The sequence below is a fragment of the Chroicocephalus ridibundus genome, chromosome 11 (genome assembly GCF_963924245.1).
Source record: "Chroicocephalus ridibundus chromosome 11, bChrRid1.1, whole genome shotgun sequence".
Lineage (NCBI taxonomy): Eukaryota > Metazoa > Chordata > Aves > Charadriiformes > Laridae > Chroicocephalus > Chroicocephalus ridibundus.
In genome coordinates, this window is record NC_086294.1 from 10,488,473 (window position 1) to 10,502,721 (window position 14,249).

The 14,249-nt window shown below is 43.2% G+C and overlaps 1 protein-coding gene across 1 annotated transcript in view; it reads left to right on the plus strand.

Moving 5' to 3' along the window:
• UBTD2 (ubiquitin domain containing 2) overlaps positions 1–14,249 on the plus strand; it is a 60,828-nt gene that overhangs the window by 27,512 nt on the left and 19,067 nt on the right. Inside the window, exon 2 of the mRNA XM_063349244.1 lies at positions 2,890–3,126. Within this exon, the coding sequence (XP_063205314.1) occupies positions 2,890–3,126 (237 nt within the window). The remainder of the gene's footprint in view (positions 1–2,889; positions 3,127–14,249) is intronic.

Sequence of the window (14,249 nt, forward strand, 5' to 3'; positions counted from 1 at the left end):
GCGGGAAGTGCCTTTAACCCGCTTTCATAATTAATGTTTGGGGAGAATGAGAGTGCCCTGTGGGATAAATTAGCATTCATTCACTGTACATGCAAACAGATGTTAGCCGAAGTAGAATGGAAGAAAAGATGCCCACTGACCCAAATTTCTTGCATTGTCCTGTTCTGTCTGTCTGAAATTTTCATGCTCTGACTGCTAAGCCTTAATAAGGAAGCAATTCCTTGTTTTAATGTTTTACCAGATATGTTTTTGCCATTTCGCACTATACTGTTTAATGTATACAGTCCGTCTTGTCTGGGCTGCCTCCTTCACCATTGTTCTAGGCTGGACCATCACCGGCTCACAGCTTGCATGTGCTCAGCCGAGGCTTGGACTGGGAACGGCTGGGCTTTGCCAGGAAACTTGGTGTTTTGTAAACACTTGGGTTTGCTGCTCTGAAATCTGTTAAATGGTCAGCACTTCTTTGAAAAGCAAATGGAAGCGATCTCATGGAAGCCATTCCACGGAAACAAAAAGCAATAAATGTTTGTGGTCACTTGAAAGGATTCCAATTATTATTGTTAGTTTCTGCATGGGATACAGAATGCCAGCTGGAGACATTGCATGTGTGCCGTGTCATTGTCATTTGCTACTTTTAATTATGATCTGACTTTGTTTCCATGAAAATATATCCTCTGCTATGTTTTTTTTAACCTGAAGAAGGCTCATGCCTTGACATAGTTGGCAATGTCACTGAACCATCAGAAGTTCTTTTAAATACCCTATTTTCAGTGACTTAAGTCTCAGCTTCTTAAGTGTGAATGTCATTCTGAATTATGAATTTAAGTAGGTAATTTTTTGGTCACCTAAAGTCAGATTGTATAAGAGCACAGGGTGTAACCTTTTGTATGTGTTTTGGTCTCCTTAAAGCCTGTGTGAAGTTGAAATGAAGTTGAGACCCAATGCTCGGAGCTGGGGGCTGTTTGGAAAACATCTGAGTGCATCTGTGGCAGAAAAAAAATCAAGGAAGGAAAGGGAATACTTGAATTAAATGCTATTTTTGCAAAATGTTACAGCTTACCTGAAATGAGTATTTCTGATACATTCATACTTGGTCTTCTCAGTCACGTCTCCATCATCCCCCCACACACTCCTTGCCATTAATATAGTTCATAGTTAACTTGTAGAGATACAGTGTAAGTGTAGATTAAGAACTGTGAAGAATATTAGATGTTAGACTATTCTTCCATTGAAAACTGAATGCTGGAGTAAGACTGAGGAGAGATACAAGGGGTTTTTGTCAGCTATTGTCAACTGGAGAAACGAAGTGTTTCATACTGTCTCTAAGGATGGACATGGGGTACAGAATGCTAAATGTAAACCCTTGTGTTTGTCCTGGTGCTCTCCCATCCTTGCAGATGAGCCAGGAGGACCCTGATAAGTAGCAGCTTTGCTCCACAGGCTTTGATATCGCAGCAACATAGCAGTGTCTTGCTCCTGTAAGAGACACTTCAGCCTTGGTGACACGGACGTGGGGTGACAGACGGCATCTCCTCATGCTTCCCTGGCCTGATGGCAGCTGGGCTTCCGCTGCTCTCTTGGGACGGCAGGGGCCCTTCACAGAGAGCATCGGAGAGGATGTCTCTTCAGCATCATATGGGGGGGGGGGGGGGGGGCGATCCTTAAATGACTTCAGTTCCTTGTAGCTTACCTGTCACTCAGGAGCATTCAGTACTCGTCACCCAGTTTCTACGAGCTGCCCTTTGGAGGGGCTGCTCATTTTCAGCTGCAAACACACTTAAATTTAGTTTAACTGTTGAAGGACACTTTATTTCCTCTGGAGGCATTTAAACTATGTATTCAAAGTTTTGCGGTATTGAGCCGTGATGAGAACTGTTTTTGTGGTTTGTTGCTGTTCTCTTCCCCGTACTGTCCTCGCGGGCTCCCGTTGCAGTGAGCTTCTGAAGGGGGCTGAAGGAAATGGCGTTTTAACTCTTGCAGGGAGAAATTCTTCCTGGTGTGCACTGAAGTTTGCTCTCTTCTTTTTCCTTTTCCTTTCAACAGAAGTTGAAGTAACCCCTTACTCGCAGAAATGGAAGAGAAGGGTTTAGCACAGTCTTAGCAGTGCTGTAATTTAAAGTGAGCGGGTAGTTTTAATCCACAGCATCATACCTATGTGATTATCTTAACTGGCTATTACACAAAAATAACTGTAGTTAAAATGAAACAAATGCTTTCCTGTTTATTGTGAATGAGGTAACCACTTTTTAAAGCTCGATAGATTCCTGGATCATTCTTTAGGGATTTCTGTCTCTAACAATTCTAGCCATTGCGTGTCTTACTTGCCTTTCTACATATACTTACTCTGAATTAAAACTGTTGAAAAGGACATGATGCAAAAAAAAATCCTTAGCCTTTTCAAACTCTTGTATTAACGAGAATATCACGTCTTTTGAGCAGAGAATGTTGCTAGCGGCGTAGGCCGGAGATCCAGGTGCAGTGTGGTCTCGCTGCACCCCAGTGGTGGGATAATGGGGGTCTCACTGTACCCCCGGTCCAGCCTTCGGCAGATGGATGTTGGGTGCGAGTCTCCCAGCCAGGCACACATGGCGCAAGCGGAGATGCAGAGTTACCGACGCGAGTTTGGGGAAAAGTCATGGGGTGCTCAGGGGGTGCAGGTGAAATCAGCAAGCAGGAGGCAGCCCCTCAATTTTTCCAAGAGGTAAAACCAACTTGGAGCCCATGGAAGGGAGGTGATGCCTTGAAGGAGGTGGGGGGAAAAAGGATCAGGATTGCCCAAAAGTAAACTTCAGATCTATAGATCCTAAACAGAATAACCAAAGGGTACTTTAGTAATTTTGTGTTGCTACCTTTTTTTTTTAAATTTCCCTTCCTCTTTCTCCTCCACAGTTGCTCTCGGTCGTAATCAGCCCTTGAAAAAAGAGAAACCGAAATGGAAAAGTGATTACCCCATGACAGACGGACAGTTGCGCAGTAAGAGAGACGAGTTTTGGGACACAGCACCAGCTTTCGAAGGTCGCAAGGAGATTTGGGATGCCCTCAAGGCTGCTGCACATGCTTTCGAGAGCAATGATCACGAACTGGCACAAGCAATCATTGATGGTGCAAACATAACACTACCACATGGTAGGTTCATCTACAATGGATGTGGCCTGAGTGTAACAGCAGGTTAAGGCAAATGGGTTTTTTAAGCTGAAAATCAACTGAGACATATATGCAATAGTTTTAAATACTCGTATTTCAGTATGCACAATGTCTTCTGATTTGGTGCTTCAAAGCAAAATGACATTAATGTGTAGAGGGATGAAGAAAGGTTACCTTTCTATCATTACCTAAATTTGTATGTATGATCAGGTATGTGGTGTAATACACAATTTAAGAGTCTGATCTCTGTAGGCAACACTTGTGACTTTCTGCAATCTCTCGAAACACCTGCGTGCTCGAAGGTACAGTTTTCTTAATTTTTTTTCCAGCCTCCCTTTGTAAGGGAGTAGATTTTTTCCCTGATCTTATGGATTTCTTTGGCACTTGAATTGTTTTGGGTTTTCTTTTTAAAATTTCTTTTCTGAAGACTATGAAAAACTTTGCCAGCACCAAGTTTTTGGGAATCTGCTGTAAGATCTTGTGCAAGATAAACCGTGAGCACTTATTTCAGGTGCTTTCCCTTTTGCTCTGTTGTTCTGAATTCTGACTTTTTTCAAGTTCTTTTCTCCCTCACTCCACCCTCTGAAATGAATCACTCCCCTTTATTCCCAATAGAAATACAGTTGAAATTCTGCATTTAAAAAAAAAATAAAAATAATTGAATGGATTTGTAGCTTCAGTAACCTAAAAGAATCAGGATGAAATAAAAAACAAACAAACAGAAAAAAAACCAAACAACAAACCACAACCAAAACAACCCACACCAAAAAAAACCCGCCAACAACCCATAACAAAACACAGGGGACTGAAGCAGGCGTGTGTGTTCTGGTTAGGCTCTGCTTGGTGTCCTCTCTTCCAGAAGGGGCGTGAAGAGGCTTGCACCAAACAATGAACTTGTTCCAGACACGTGGAGCTGAATGCTGTATAAAAGACATTATGTATGTGCTGGCTAGGGTCTCCTGGGAAGAGAACAAGGATGATGAGGAAGATTGAGTACCTTGCTTTCTGGGGTAACTAGTCTGCGTGAGATTGACTACTCCTTTTAGCTTGTTTGTCTTATATTGGTGGTGGTTAGGACCTCGGTTTCCTTAAGAAGTCACAGTTGATCATGTATTTCATTTGGAAGGAGTGGATTTGGGGATTTGTCTGTCTCTTCCCATACTAAAGTGTGAAATGTTACCAGTTGTTGAGGCTTGGCGTGTTCTTTTCCCCTCTCCTGTTCAGCAGTCAGGAACTCTGAAACGTCGCTGAGAGGTGGAAACTTCCAGTGCTGCAACACAACCCGGCTTTTCCATAATTCATCGGCCATCTTTTGTGGTCCTCCAGATCATTGTTTGTTTTCAAGGAGGTTTGTGTTTTACTGGTTTGACTGATAATGAGTGAGTTTTTGTCAAGGGCACTTAAAGCCCATGGAAATTATTTCTGTGGTAGCTGTAGTTTTAAAGAGAAAATTGTTAATTATTTCCAGAACCTGACAATGCCAAGGAGATCTCGGGTCTCTTCTTTGACAGACCTGTTGGAGGTCTGTATACGTTCTAGGCTCAATCCATTGGAGAGAGAAAAATAATTTCCCTGCTACAAGCTAATGTGGTTTTCAAAAGATGGAGAAAAGAGTCGGGTTGTCTAAGCATGGAACTAGTATCAGAAAACTTCTTTCTTCCTGTGCCCGTCATACCATGTTTCTTTCCTTGCACCAGTTCCTAAAACCGGTCAGAATCTGGAAGTCCTGCATTACCTACCAGGCCTCTGATTTTATATATCAATAATAGACTTTAAATAGCATATTTATTCTGTGTCCAGAAAACATCAGAATATTCTTCTAAACTGATAGCGTTCCTGAAGTTTTGTCCTTCCAAAATATCTAGATTGCAGAAAATATCACACAAGAAGTTTGGTCGTTAGGCAGTTTGAGAGCTGGAGAAAATTGTATAGGTGAGAAGGATGTGGCGAAATTGATACAGAAGTTGCTGATAATTTTAAGTCACCATTCAGATAAATGGAATTAATTAATAGCTTGGAGACTGAGTATTTGCAGACCTAAGGTAGTTGCTGCATTGTTTTGCTTAGTTGCTAAAATAAAAATAGTAGAGGTCAGGAAAACTCCATGTTGTATATGGAGCAGGTTTAACAAAATATAGATTACCTTCCAGTGTGGTCTCTTAGTGCTTCTGCGAGTTGCTCTCCTGATCAGACTTCAGCTTAGCGTAAAGAATTGTCTCTTAGTGTGTGAACACTCACCCTCTGCAGAGGGTCTGAGTCTGCTTGTGACCATGCGCAGAAGACCGATAGAAACATGACTCTCTTAGTGAATGAAAATTTGAGTTACAGACATGCTTTTGCAGTGAGAGGGATATTATTTGTATAATGTGGTAATGGAATTTGACGAGACCCTGTTAATAAGCTGTTTTGACAGCATTAGATTACGTATTCAGTTTAAATGTTGCACAAATGTACATATGAACAGCGCTTCCAGGGGAAATGTTAAATTTAAGGCGTCAAGTCATGGAAAGGAGCTGTTTGACATGTTAGGTCTCCGCTTCCGCTCATCAGAGAGGCATAACAACTTGTAATTGTGGAGGAGGATTTTATTCAAGTGGGAAAGTTTAAGTCTGCTTGGAAGAATGTGTCTTTGGGTTCTGCGATGGAGTTGCTTGTGTCGCTTGTATGTCGGTGCTCCTCGCTTAAAAGAGGAGAGGATGGGCAATGTATAGTTTTGACACTTGCAAATTTTGAAAATAGCATTTCTTAGTTTCTTAAATAACTGCTTATTAATCTTCTTTAGAGTTTAAGGCTTTAAGTCCCAGGGGTTTCTGGTTGCAAGCAAAAAAACAAAACAGGGCAGATAACACGCATTTCTTCTCTTGGGCAGTCTGGGGAACGTAGGAGGGATGGCGTGCCCTGGAAATTAGCCTTTTTAATGTCATTGAACGTAATACTTCGGGGAGTAGTGTGTGAACTCTTAAATTTGGCTTTTCAGCAGACAATTTGCTTGGGGTCCTGCCTACTGCTGGCAGACTGTAGTCTGCTTTCTAAGGCCCACGTGCAGAATAGTCAGAATATTTCAGAAATAAGTCAGGAATCATGCTTGTATCAGATGCTCTGTTGCCCAAGTCAGGCCTCGCCTGAGGCCGGATTCCAAATACAGGGAATATTTTGAATATTTATTCAGGATCTGGAGTTTAGTATTGATTTTTGTACCCACAAAATTGCATTATTTGCTTTTTATCCAACTTTCTATTGGTGACACTTATCTTGTGCATCAGCTGCTTGCATAGTTCTCTGTGCAATGTGACCTTTCCACTACAGAGAGAGCTACTTCTTTTAGAAATTCAAGTATTTCTTAGTCATCAAGCGTTGTTAGTGCCATGTATGAATAGATTATGAATAAAAGCCTTCCATTTATGGGCTCAGTAATCAGCAAACTGAGTTTATCTCCAGGCAGGTAGAACAAACAAACTGTCCTTGTTCTGAGTGACACCAAAAACCTCTATGTTTTTGTTTACAAAAACTCACTTTGTGGAAAATTTAAGAAGAAGGGAAGATAGCTGTTTAAGAAATCCAGCTGCTGCATATGCATTAACTGCCCAGTCCTGTGCTTACCTGACTTAAACTACCACCTACATTTACCCATGTAACTGCTGAGCAGCGCCATGCCCCGCGCGGGGGGGAGGTCTGTCCTCCTACCCTGCCCTGGGCTCTGCACGGGGACCTGGAGCATGGCAGGGGACCCATGTCACCTCTGAAATTCAGCTTTTATACCCTTTTTGTTGTCTGTAGCTGTTTACCTGGCCAGACAGCAAATACAAATCCAGTTCAGACTGTGACTCCTATAGCAAAATTAGGATGAGAATCCAAAAGATTGCAGAGCCTCCTGAAATAATACCTAAATGCCTACGTGCAACTTTGTCTTCTGGTCCACCAGAAAGCCTAGTAGAAGCTTCTTGGGAGTGCTGGAGTGCCTCCTTGGAGTTTTAGGCTTTGTTTCTTCAAATGGGAGGAAAGGGAGAACTTGCTACTCAGACTGTGTGTGCAAACACCCTGTATTTCCCCGAAGAAAGCGACTATTTAGGAAGATGTCTTGTAGAAATCCAGTCAAGATTCCCTAAGTAAATCATTTGACAATGTAGCTCTGGCATTTTTGTATGCGAAAGCTCGTATTTGTGGTAGGACAGACAAGGATGGGACATATGGGACATTCTTCCTTTGATTTTTTTTTTTTAGCTCACCAAAGAATCTTGATTCCTAAGGAAAAACAACATCAAATAAGATAAATTCCTTTATTGAAAAAATGGAAAACGTTTAACTAATTTTTTCCTCTCCCAAAGGAGTAGATCTTCTGCAAAATGATGTAATACTATGAGACTATGGCATTTCCTCCCATTTATTTTCTATGTGCACAAGTGAGACTTAAAAAACCCAAACCAAACCCATACATCTACATTTTAACTGTCCCTTTGCGGTAAGCATGTTATATACCCGTTCAAACTGTGTATTACTTACAAAATTAAACCTTGAGGGAAGTGGAAGGGTGGGAAGAGGGGGCTGGGGAGTGTGTAAGGACTGACAGAGGCTTGCAGATACAGGTTCTGGCCTAGCTGATGCTGCAAAAATGAAATTGCTTTTTTATTCCGGAAACCTATAGGAAAGGGAGGAAAAAAACACATTTCTTCTTAATACTGCGTTCAGCCTGCTATCTCACTTTTCTAACCTGTGTGAGGAAGACTCTAACCAGTGTAATTTTTCTAATGGATGCCTTTTACTGTCTTCTGCGGTTAAAAATAGCACGTAAGAAGTATTAAATAAATAAATAAGCTTGTGGGATGGGCTTAGCACTTATCTATCTTGGGTGCCTCTGTGGGATGTATTTAAAAATAGAAATAATGTTATCACCAATTTATACTTTTTTTTCCTGATGTCTTAAAGTAGCACATCCTCAGTATTTTATTAATGAGTCTATTTAAATTTAATGAAGAACAGTTTTACATACTTCTCAGCTATCAAAAAGGAAATGTTGGAGTGTGTAGTATTTTATTAGGGTCTGCACCAGATGTTAGTGTTGAGTTGAACTTGTCCTGAAAGTAGTTAATATTAATTGGAATCTGTCTGAGGTTAAGTGAAGTTTTTAAATTTCAGGATGGACGCTTAATCTGCTGTAGCATAGTTACCAGTATATTGGATTTAACTCTTTTAATGCTGTTTGGATGATAAAAGGGCCTCTCTGTCAAGCAGTGGCTTTGTGCTCGGGAGCAGTCAACTTCTCTGTGCCCTAAAATACAGCCCCCGTAGCTTGCAGCGTGCCTTTCCAGTGAGCAGTCTTGCAGCGCTGGCTCTTTGTGCGCAAGCAGAACTGTCACATTTGCTGTGTGTAACACTTGAGATCATGGGAAGTGGGGATGTGAGTATTTAACTTCAATGCTGGAGAAAAGGAGGTGAAATTAATGAAACGTTCTTGCTGTGAACAGAGCATTTTCTTCCCCTTTGGGTGAAATTTTCAACAGAAAAACATAGAAAAAAACCCTAAGTCAACAGCAGTGGTATAGAGGAAAGAATGCTTCAACTCTGCTGTATACCCCACCCCAGTCCAAACACAAATTCCTAATTCCAGCAAAACCCTTTTTTCCGTATTGAGCTGTAACCGCGCCTCACGCTGTGATATTTGCTGCCTTCAGGCCCAACGTTTCCCTGCGCTAGAGAGCAGCTTTTAATGGCTGTGCCTGCAGCGCCGCGTCCCTCCGTGCGCGGCCTCCCCTTTGTGCGCGCAGGGCTTTCGGAGGCTGTTGCTGTCGGAAAGGACACGGTACATCACTCCATCTACCTGCCGTCCCTCGGTGCTCAGCAGTTTCTCCGTGCAGCTCTGTGGTTCAGTAGACCATCAGGATGCACGTGCTCCTTACGGAGCAGGCTGGGGTTTGTTTTTCTTTAGTACTTCTCCAGCACTGTGTGAGCACTTACTAGTTGTGCTCAAGACATTTACCCTCTGCTCTGTTGAAAACTTTTTTGTTTGTAAATGAAGGGTTCCACGCTGTTGCTCAAGACCTTGGGAGCGCAAGGGGAAGGGGAGAGAATGCACTAGCTGAAGCTGATGGAACGGTGTGATCGGGATAATCGGGAGAGCAGCCCACAGCACGGGTGCATTTGGCAAGGTGTCAGGGCTGCTCTTAGCATTGATTGCATTCCTCGTGCAAGAAGTCCTGAGGAGGTATTTATACTGCATAGGTAAATCACTGGGAGCATTGGAAGACTTCTGCTCCCTGCTGCAGCTGGTATTTCACCTTCTCTCCTTGATCTCAGAGTAAATCAGAAGAGTTATTGAAGCTTTTTTGGAAACGAAAGCTGTGTCTGTGCTCAGAAGCGTTGGACGGGCACACGGGTTATTGATGGTGGGCATCAGTGTGCTTTATTGCTGCCTGGCGCTAATGGACTGTTCTTACGTTACCTTTATTAGGATGGTGGTTTATTAACTTTGTTCAGTGGATGGTGTTACCCGGTTTCCATCCTTCCTGAGATTATTCTGATATTTGGGGAAATTTCAGGCTGACGCGTTTTGCCTTACTCTAACTTCTCTTCTGCCACAGTTTTATGAAAAGTTTACCCAGCAACGTCACGCTGGTGCAAGAAATACAGGATTTGCCTAAAGCGGTTGTCCCCAGTGTTTGAGACTGGATGGACAACACAGTCTGTACTGGCGGTAGAGGCAAACCATAGGCAAAATACCACTTTCTTCTTCCTTGCGGGGCTGAGGAATACGATAATGATGGGAAAGATGAGCAGTAGATGCCATCGATTCCTGTTAGTCATCCCAACCAGCCTCATCCTTGCTTTAAGGAGAGGGGAGGGTGTGCAGATCCTCAAGTGCCAGAGTCCTTTTAAGGCTGTATCAGCCATTAGTGTCTGTGCTGCTTCATATTAATTTAATAAAAAATATCATATATCACAGGTGTATAAACTGGTTGGTATTAAAGCCAGATCCTATATCAGAAGAGAGTTTCCTTATAGCATCCAGGAGTGAAATTGGACTCTTTTTTTTCCGAAGTCAAGTAGAAGCGTGGTCTCTACTTCAAATGATTAGGTATGAATTTTAGTCTTTTGCAGACTTTGTGCATCACCTTTTAGAAAATACATCTGCTGTGGTGTTTTTATCTATTAAATGGGAATATCTGCCAAACTCTTGGCTCTTTTGTGAATGTTAAGGCTTCTCATGTCACATGCCTGACCTTTATTAACATCCGAGAGGTGCTGCATGTGAATGCCAGTGGTGGGATGCTACTGTAAATGAGCTTTCTGCAGCGGGCCCTGGGCATCCATCTCATCTACTGATTTTCCAGGCTCCCACAACAGTAATCACTAAAAGGGAACTGCCGGCCATAAATGGGAAAGGAAGCAGTGCAAGGTAGTCTCAGGCTCTCAGGAGTTAGGCTTTAAACCTGTACAATAATTCGGAAATACCTACAACAAAATTATGTAGTAGATATTTAACACTGACCGTTTAATGTATGTCTCACTTAAAATAAGTAGCTCCAGAAAGGGAACTCTGTAACTTTTGCAGTGTGATGGCTGTATTGGACTTAACTGTTGTATTGATGAATCTGTGGTTGAGAGAATCTGTACCGTAAATTTCGCCCTGACAGTCGTTAGTGTTTTAAATGGAATCTGCTTCTGTAAATTGCTGCCTGTTAAGGCGCAAGATCCGTGTGTTTTTCTCCCACTGTTGTCTGCAAGCTGCTGTATCCACTGCTGAGGCTTTGCGAGGGGCTTAAGGCTGTAGGAATTGCTTTCTCAGTAGCTCATTTGTCTGAAGAGGCTTTTTAATTGTCATTGGCAAAATATTTTTTTCTGTAATGTATTACGTTGTGTGCACACATGAAACATTGTTGAACAATGTGGTTTTGTATGTGGATACAGAATGCTCGGTCAGGTTTTTCTGACGCCTCTTTAAAACGGTAGTGAATGGTATTTTGGTGACTCTGGCTGTCTAATTTTAGATTTCAGCAGAGTTATGAAAGCTTTGGGAGGTCTGACTATCAAAGCGTATCTGTCAATATGATCAGCAGTAGTACTGAGACGAGCATGCAGGCTGTAAAAGTTAAGGAAACCCCAAAATCTTTCTGTAGTGAATATCGTAAAATTTACAGTTGAGGCTACTAGTTTTTTGCTTTTTGGTTTGGGTTGGGTTTTTGTGTACACTAAACTCTGCCCAGCAGAAAGCAGTTCTTAGTGTGAGGGGAGGTTTTTCCGTTTTGTTTTTACCTCAATTAAAAAAATACCAAAACCAAGAGATTAAAACCCCCAAATTGCAGGTGCCTTGGAAGGAGCTGGGCTAGCTGCTGTTAGCGCTGAGGATGCGAGTCTGCATTAGGAGGGTGCTTGTACTTTGGTTTTTCTTCTACACATCAGTGTCTATTTTTAAAAGTAGCTGACATCAAGTTCCCTCCGTAGGTTTATCTTTGCTAAAATGGTTAGTGAGTACATTGAGTCTAGCTTTTACAAGACTGCACCCAAACTGTTTTGGTACCTTCCTGCCGCCGCGTGTGCACAGCACTGGTAGATGCTCCGGAGAAGGGCTGCCCGCTCAGGGGAGAGCTGCCGTCCCAGTGTCGGTGGTGCCTCTCGTGTTTGGGCTGCTCCAGTTGTCGCAGTCTCATCATCTCATGACTCTGAAGCACGGACACGGCGCGAGGACGCAACAAGTGTGAAAAGAAATGCTGCCGTCCAACAGGTTGGGCACCTGCTCTGGGCTCCTGCGAAGCGGTGGGGGAGACCAACTCATCTTCAAAATCCATTTCATGGAACAACTTTGTATATGCTCCTTCTGCCCTCTTTGTCCTCAGAAAGTACCTCCTGCCGACGAGAAATCTCAGAAATGCTCTGGCGGTTTCACTTCTGCTCAGGCACAGTAATTGCTTTTTCTTTAGAAGACTTCGTCTAAATTGGGGAGGTTCAACCAGTGGCCTCCAGGCCGTGTGCTCCCTGCTCACACACCGAACTCAACCGACTTCTCCCCACTTCCCAGTGGCTGCTCCTCCTCCTCGGCTGTCTCTTGCCTCTGTGCTTCTTGGCATTTTCTCTCTCCGTTGTTGAGCTGGCATGCCTGCAAAGATGCCTTATTGCTCTTGGGAAATGCCTTTTTCCTGGGAGGAACGCGTGCACGCCGTGCTGGGGAAGGGCAGATGCGCTGTGCCTGCGATGCTGCCCTGCTCCGCGAGCAAAGTCCTTATAATTTAGACTCAAATCAAAAAATATCCCTTTGCTCTGCAGTTCTCGCTGTTGAAGACTGGCCAGATACTTAGAAGGTCTAGCAAGTTGTCTAGTAAAATGAAGAGAACTGTTTTATTTTTGCTTTTGATCCATGTGAAATTAAAGAAGACAAAAGTCAATTATTACAGCAATTACTTCAGCTTTTACTGTCCTTTGGAAAAGGAACTGAGGATTCAAAATGTAGATGCAAACTACAAAATGTTTAAATCTTTTCTAAAGCCTTGTTTCACATTCTCTTTTACCACTTTCTGTTGTCGTTTGGTTTAACGGCGCTGTCAAGTCCGTAAAGCCTCATCACATGACTCTTGCACAATTGGCAGCTTTAGCTGCATTTTTCTTTTTAAACTGGAGCTTCAAGGAGGAGATATTCAGTTTATAAATATGACTGTGAAAACAGCTCTTCCCGGCTGAAAATACAGCATGTTATTTCAGTTTCTGGATGCTTAAAGCAGTCCATTTGTTTACCTTCACACCGAAAAAGTTCGCAGCATTAATTTATAGACTATAGTGCAGTAGAAACACCTTCTTTCACAGTAACCACTTCAGAGCTGGGAGTTGAAAGCTTTGGAGAAACCTTTGATTTGGTTTTTATGCTTCAGTGGCGTTGTGAATGCTTATGCTCTTGAGTACTTTCCCCATTTCCCTTTTGAAAGCCTTCTGGGGGAGAGGAGCAGGGAGTTAATGCGAATAACCCCATCCTGCATTGACCTGGAGTCTCACAGCCAGTTGGGTTTGCTCTTCAGTGGGGTTTTGTCTTGTCTTCGCTCTGGTTTTTACTTCGAAAGGACCCATGCAAAGCAGGGTGTTACTGTGAAGCTGCCTGTGAAGCACAAAATATACTGAAGAAGATAAACCCTTGGTTTTTTGTGTAGTCGTGTAAAAGATTGCTTTCCTAAGCAGCAAAGCTAGCTGCTGCTGATTTCTTTCATTTGATATAATTTCGTGGATTGTTTTTGCTCGAGTCGGAGGAGGGAGGCAATGTGTACAGCAGGATGGGGGAAGTACTGAGAACTGAGGACTTCGGTGGGGGTGTTCAGCGTTTCTTTCAGGTATGAGAGGCAGCACAGAAGAAGGCAGAATGCATATTCTCAGTCTGGGAGAGCAGTGGTAGAGTAGAGTTGCCATCCCAATGCTGGCCGGGGGCCGTGGACCCTGAACACTTGAAGCTGCGGAGCAAGCCTGAGCAGGTTGCCTGCTTCCCTTTATACAACCTCCTTGTTCCCCCTCCCCATCGCTGGGGCCGCAGGATGCTGAGCAGGGGCAGTGTACATTTTTGCATTTAAAGTGCTCTTTGCCCCGATGTTGGGTTGCTTTTGACATTCATCAGTTCCTCCATCCAGTCTATAAGACAGCTGCAAGCACCTATAGCAGGGCGATTCAATGGGTATTGCAACAGCAGGAATGAGTGGGAGCTGGGCAACTGCTAGGATGCTTTTCGTGCTCAGAAAAACATCTATGCATCCACAGCCTCGGCAGCGGTGGGATGGGACCATTTATGAAGGGCCTTTACTTTCACAGCCGGTGGCTTGCATGCATTTTAGAAAGAGAAGGTTGTAAAACGGCAGTGATTTTAAAATGCAATGCACTGCAGAGGAACCCTCGTCTACCGCGTAATAAAATGATTCTTAACAGCACCATCAAAGGGGTTATTCATTTTCATCCTCTGCTGGAGAGTTGTGGGCTGGGTGTGACTCCAGGTTTCTGAAGAGCACTGGGGTGTAGCCCCTGCGCCCTGGGAGTTCTGTGCTCCGCTGGGATGCGGTTAGAAGAAGTGAGAGGTAGAAATGCTTGGAGAGTCGTCCATCACTAGGCGGTCACCATGCAGCTTGTGGCTGAATGAAAACCGTGTG